Source organism: Typha latifolia, chromosome 6, assembly GCF_019914945.1.
Source record: "Typha latifolia isolate L0001 chromosome 6, TyphaL0001v2, whole genome shotgun sequence".
Taxonomy (NCBI): Eukaryota; Viridiplantae; Streptophyta; class Magnoliopsida; order Poales; family Typhaceae; genus Typha; species Typha latifolia.
This window is the reverse complement of record NC_133091.1, coordinates 12,610,468-12,616,721: the sequence shown is the minus strand read 5'-3', so window position 1 is coordinate 12,616,721 and position 6,254 is coordinate 12,610,468. Positions and strand designations below refer to the sequence as shown.

The window sequence follows — 6,254 nt, the reverse complement described above, 5'->3', positions numbered from 1 at the left end:
TTTCAAGTTTTCTCGTTAAAAATGTATTAAAATAAAAATACCTTTATTTCTTTTTACATGCATCTCTTTATTAAGGGGATCTTCAATTTTCTTTTGCCTGTAAATAATTTACCTTTCAATTTATAGATAACAAAAGGAGATAGATGCGAAAGGTGTACGCACAGAAATGTGAAATTTAAATTTAGAGGGTACATATACTAATAAGGAACGTTGGGCTATTTATAAAACAAAACACTAGGTTTTAATAATAATAAGATTGAGGAATTTATAAAACAAAACACTAGGATTTAATGATAATAAGATTGAGTTCTTAATACTAGATGTATATAATTTTTATAATAAAACATATATAATTTATACAAGAGATGTGCATAATAATCTATTTTTATTATTTTTAAAAATTAAAGAGTTTTTGTGTACAAATGACCCAAAGAACTAAGCGTTTTAACTGCAACATATAATAAATAAGCAAAGACGACGGCTATTTTGCAAAGTCCGCCGACTTCAGTTGTTGCAATTCTCTACCGGTACTTATCTTACATAAAGAGCCTTTCTTGCTCCTCTTTCCGGCGAAACCCTTCTCCCAATTCCGAAACCCTATCTGTCGATACCCGAGTTCAAATCAACGAGCTAGAGTTTTCGTTCCTTCGTCCTCTTCCCTCAGCCCTCCCTGTCTCCAGATCGAGATCGACGATGTCGAAGAGAAAGTTTGGATTCGAGGGTTTCGGCATCAATCGCCCTGCAACGTACAGCTTCGAGCGTTCCCAACCCACTCAACGTCTCTATGTTCCACCCTCCTCCCGCGGCGGCGGAGTCGGTGGCGGATCCCATGACAACTACGAAGATCACGACCTCGACGATATCGAGTACGACAATCCCGAGGACGCCCACAACGACGGCACCGGCGACGGAGACGGCGAGATCGACCCTCTCGACGCCTTCATGGAGAGCATCCACGAGGAGATCAGCGCCCCGCGGCCGCAGCAGGCATCCGAGGTGGCAAAAGAGAAGCCAGATAGGTTTAGAGACGAGGATGAGGAGGATGACCCCGTGGAGAGCTTCTTGAGGTCTAAAAAAGATGTCGGCTTGGCATTGGCGGCGGACGCGTTGCATGCCGGGTACAATTCGGATGAGGAGGTTTACGCGGCGGCCAAGGCGGTGGATGCGGGGATGGTCGAGTATGACTCTGATGATAACCCTGTTTTGTTGGATAAAAGGAAAATTGAGCCGATTCCAGCGTTGGATCATAGCGAGATAGAGTACGAGCCCTTCAATAAGGATCTTTATGAAGAGAAGCCCTCAATATCAGGTAAAAGATTATTGTGATATTATGCTTATCTTCCCTTCCTCCAGACTGTCTGAATGTCTAGATGAATTTTAGAGGTTGGCTTTTAGATTGCATGTACTTAAACTACAAATGATAACGTAGATAACACTACCTGTCGACCTTCTAATAGTTTTCATGATATTTGTGGATATTAGTTTGAATTCTTCAAGTTCAATCTGAGGTAGAGAACACCACCTGTCGGCAATCTTGTAGTTTTCATGATATCTGCGGATATCAGTTCTTCAAGTTCAATCTGATATGGAATGGTGTTGCCGTTTGTTACATGTTGTGCCTTCCAAACAATAGTCTTATGAATAGATTTAGGTTTTCTGTTTCTCAATGTGCATTTTGAGTCAAGAACGTTTGGCAGGATTTCTGTTTCTTTTACGGGTTATGCTGCCAAACATTTAGTTTTTCATTTTTAACTGATCAGATTCCTCTGAATTTTTGTCCTTTGGCTTTTTGCCCTTTAGGACTGAATGAGCAGGATGTGGCAGATTATAGGAAAAGTTTGGCAATACGTGTTTCAGGTTTTGATGTACCAAAGCCAATCAAACTCTTTGAAGATTGTGGGTTTTCTACTGCTTTAATGCATGCTATTTCCAAGCAAGGTTATGAAAAACCAACATCAATACAGTGCCAGGCTCTACCTATTTTGTTGTCAGGTAGAGATATCATCGGCATTGCCAAAACTGGTTCAGGTAAAACCGCAGCATTTGTACTCCCTATGATTGTTCATATTATGGATCAGCCTGAACTCCAGAAAGAAGAAGGTCCAATAGGACTAATATGTGCTCCTACCAGAGAATTGGCACATCAGATATATCTAGAAGCCAAGAAGTTTGCTAAACCTCATAATTTAAGAGTTGCTGCTGTCTATGGTGGAGTTTCTAAACTTGATCAATTTAAAGAACTTAAAGCAGGCTGTGAGATAGTTGTTGCTACTCCAGGGAGATTAATAGACTTGCTGAAGATGAAGGCCTTAAAGATGTTTAGGGCAACTTACCTGGTGCTTGATGAAGCAGACCGCATGTTTGATCTTGGATTTGAGCCTCAAATACGATCTATCGTAGGTCAAATTAGACCAGATCGGCAAACTTTACTTTTCTCTGCAACCATGCCTTACAAAGTAGAACGTTTGGCAAGAGAAATACTCACCGATCCTATTAGAGTTACTGTTGGTGAGGTTGGAAGGGCCAATGAAGACATTACACAAGTTGTCAATGTACTTCCTTCTGATGCAGAGAAGATGCCCTGGCTTCTTGGGCGGCTGTCTGGAATGATTGATGATGGAGATGTTCTTGTGTTCGGATCTAAAAAGGCCACTGTTGATGAAATTGAAAAACAGTTGATTCAAAAAGGATTCAAGGTTGCAGCCCTTCACGGGGACAAAGATCAAGCCTCTCGGACGGAAACACTGCAGAAGTTCAAATCTGGGATTTATCATGTACTAATTGCAACTGATGTTGCTGCCCGTGGGCTTGACATAAAATCGATCAAGTCAGTTGTTAATTTTGATGTTGCAAGAGACATGGACATGCATGTACATCGTATTGGACGAACTGGACGTGCTGGGGACAAAGATGGTACAGCCTACACCCTTATTACTCAGAAAGAGGCACGTTTTGCTGGTGAATTGGTGAACGGTTTGATTGCTTCTGGTCAAGATGTGTCTGTTGAATTGATGGACCTAGCTATGAAGGTGAGGTTTGTCAAGTTGCAACTTTTTACTAATTTTGCATTTGAATCTCTTAAGAGTGTAAGCAATAATGTTTCTTTCCTTTTCAGTTTCGAAGTCTATATTATAGTTTGCTCAGTTCTCACAGTTTATTTTGTGCATACTATACTCGCATTGAGCAGTTTTTGCCTGCCCGTTGTTCTTCCTGTAGTTTATCAGATACATTTTCAGATACTACTTGTTTGCGAATACTGTATAGATCTTTTGTCATCCTCAGACTCTGTGGAATCCTCTCTTTTTCTTTTTCAATGAGCATGAAATCATTTATTTTCTTGAAGAGCATATTTAAAATAAAAGTTGCTTGTGTTTTTTTGGTGCATGAAAGCTCTCTAAGTTGGATTGTGTTTGAATTGTAGGATGGCAGATTTAGGGCAAAACGTGATTCAAGAAAAGGTTCAGGTACATTTATACTGTTAATCCATTTTAAAAGATATGAAGAGATATTTTTCTTGTAACTTGCTTGGCATTTCCAACTACTTCAGTTATCAGTTTGTATGTAGGAATTTTCCTCTTTATAGTATTTGTTTGTAATATGAAGAAAATTATTCTTAGGTGGGAAGAAGAGTGGAGGAAGAGGTAAAGGTGGTGGTGGCAGTGGAAGAGGCGTGCGTGGTGTTGATTTTGGCCTTGGTATTGGTTATAGCCCTGAGGCATCTAATGTAGTATCTCAGTCAGTTCCAAGCCGATCTGTTGCCGTAAATTCGTTGAAGACGGGGATGATGCAGCAGTTTAAAAGCAATTTTGTTGCTGCCGCAGCAAATTCCCAGAGTTATGATAGAACTCAGAGTGTTACAATTCCTAGTGCAAGACCGGTGCTACGTGGTTTTGTTTCTGGTGGTACAATTGGTGGAGAGATGTACAAAACACAGCCGGCCACTTCTGTTACCTCTCCCTCCAACCCTGGAGGAAACAGAAGTGAAAATGGAAATCAGAAGAATCCTGAAAGGTTGACCTCCTTGAATTATTTCACTTGACAATGTTTGTTTGTGCTTTTGATTATAGTACCTCAGTGATTGTGAATGGAGAAGGTTTCTGTTGATGACTTCTTGCAATTATACCTCTCATATCTTATAGGGGAAAAATTTGTGAAACCTAATTTTGCTGATCTATTTTTTGTTTGTGGATTGCAGTTCACGAGATAGGCCGAGAGAGAGAAAGCGGCCATCTGGATGGGATCGTTAAGTTCTCTGTAATGTATGGAGATATCTTTATTCTTGACCTTATAACTTATTAGTGTAACCAAGGATCAAAGAATGTGAGTAATCGATGTTGTTTGCCAAATTTTCAGCTTTTCTTTTGGTTAGATTGGGATCAATTTACTAACTATCATGCTAGCATGTCAAATACTACCAGAAATTTGTGAAATATTTGAGCTGGAGATCTTACAGATCACTCATTATTAAGTTCTTCGGCGGCTTATATACAATTTACTCAATGGAAGCACATTTTTAACATGAGTTACTATCTGTATTTTTCTAATCGAGTTACTGAAAAATAACACTATTGTCTTGGGAAGCTGTATTTTGGTGGGTCTCAGTATTTTTGCATTGAGTTATCTGAAAAATTCTTGTAAATTAATATAATTTCTTGTCTTGTTTTGAGAAGTCTTTCACTCAACTTTTACCAGTTATGGCCTTGTTTTTAACCAACAGAAGAAAAGAAATGGAGATAAACAGCAACTGATAATGTAAAATACTAGTCAAGGAGCCTGTATTAGCTTAAATATCAATGTCTAATTGTATGATAAAGTTAGAACAGATTTGAATAAACATGCTAAGTCTTGGCAAATGTTGCAGATGTTCTTATAATTTCTAGCTCTCTAAGATCAGTAATTACCATGGTTCATATGACTTGCATTTTCAATTTCTTATTCATCTGCTTGTTCTCTTATGTCTGTACTATACCTTGATCTTGAGTTAGCAGCATGTGTATCTGGTATCTCATTAGAATAAAGCATTCAGCTAATGATTCTTTCTGCATTAACTGGACACATTGTCATGTTTCCAGAGTTTACTTGCTTTTAGATAACCTACCTGATGAACACTTAATATTGTTAGCAACTCCAACTCTCTCTCTCTCTCTCTCTCTCTCTCTCTCTCTAGGCTAACGTATGGACCAGATTTCCATTTTATGTGATTTGAGATACTGCTAGTAGGCATGAACTAAAGCATTGCGCATTTTATTTTTAATTTATTATAAATTAATTCTTTTTCAGTCTTTTATGTAATCGGTTAGATAGAGCCATGCGCTTGCTTTTAACATCTCATTCTTGGCAAATTTGGCATTTCTAGCAAAGCGTAATAGTATTGTTAGTTTTTTACTGAGTGAATGTTGTCTCATTAAGAGTTGATACTGGAAAAATTAATTAATTTCAAGCCTGAATTCTTATTTATTCCTACACAGAGCGGATCTTTTTGTTGTATATTTGTTTCACTTTCTAGGCACTATTTGCTACTACATTCCAAACCTGCCTTGTGTTAATGCAACAGGTAATACGGTTCAAGTTCGGGGAAGCTCTTGAAAGCAGCTAGTGCAGTCAGTTCGTTTAGCAGGTCAGTTCGTTCTGTTAATATCTTTATGTGAGCACCTGCCCGACTGTTGTATTTATGTTTACACGCGGGCTCTGCATTTCTCATCCCTCCTGTATTCTGACCTTTTCACTTCAAACAAGATGGCACTTATACTTTTCAGGTGGGGGTGCAATCTAGATATTGCATTTTAATCTGCAATTGTCCTTTTGTATATTTATTCCTTAAGGAGATCCTCGGGGTGAATGTATGAGCTGCTTTGGCTTAATGCCACTGTCATTGCACATTCACTGTTTGTATCATACTTTCAACAACGCATGTGTTCAGTTATCGTAATTACGGGCTGGATATTTCTTATGCTTAAGCAAACTTGGATGTTGTTGTTTATGCTGTGCCTTCTGATGTAGTTAATAAATAGGAGATCATTTTTCTGGACGTCAATGAATAATTTAAGTGGACGCAATGGCTAGGGATTGCCAGTTTTTCCTTCTTGTTTTTAGGTTGGCAGGTTTTCTTTCACAAGGGCCCAAGTCGGCATTGCAACCATTCAGCTGATTTATTTCTTTTCCTTCTTGTTCTTAAATTTCCTGTCATCGCTACTTTTCTTTACGATGCCATGCTCACCAGATTATTTCACGTAAGCCTCTTTGTACCTTAGTTA

At 38.6% G+C, this 6,254-nt stretch overlaps 1 protein-coding gene across 3 annotated transcripts; it reads left to right on the top strand.

The window, feature by feature from the left end:
• The first annotated feature begins 478 nt into the window (after window positions 1-478).
• On the top strand, window positions 479-5,980 carry LOC140790538 (DEAD-box ATP-dependent RNA helicase 24). Of its 3 annotated transcripts, none has more exons than XR_012109414.1 (6): window positions 479-1,309; window positions 1,801-3,029; window positions 3,422-3,464; window positions 3,618-4,011; window positions 4,196-4,320; window positions 5,555-5,980. XR_012109414.1 is itself a non-coding variant. In XM_073140660.1 (6 exons), exons 1-5 carry the CDS (start codon window positions 694-696, stop codon window positions 4,245-4,247), a joined length of 2,334 nt encoding a protein of 777 aa, XP_072996761.1. In that variant the 5' UTR covers window positions 479-693; the 3' UTR covers window positions 4,248-4,259; window positions 5,555-5,980. The 3 variants fall into 3 exon arrangements, 2 of the variants coding, with proteins under 2 accessions (XP_072996761.1, XP_072996760.1); XM_073140660.1 differs by having other exon boundaries at window positions 4,196-4,259; XM_073140659.1 differs by having other exon boundaries at window positions 4,196-5,980.
• The last annotated feature ends 274 nt before the right edge of the window (window positions 5,981-6,254 follow it).

Bases quoted from the DNA above. Each gene is read 5' to 3' on its own strand.
- LOC140790538 (XM_073140660.1), top strand. From the start codon at position 694: ATGTCGAAGAGAAAGTTTGGATTCGAGGGTTTCGGCATCAATCGCCCT. The intron at 3,030-3,421 runs GTGAGGTTTGTC...TTTGAATTGTAG, and splicing joins TGATGGACCTAGCTATGAAG to GATGGCAGATTTAGGGCAAA. The intron at 4,012-4,195 runs GTTGACCTCCTT...TGTGGATTGCAG, and splicing joins AATCAGAAGAATCCTGAAAG to TTCACGAGATAGGCCGAGAG.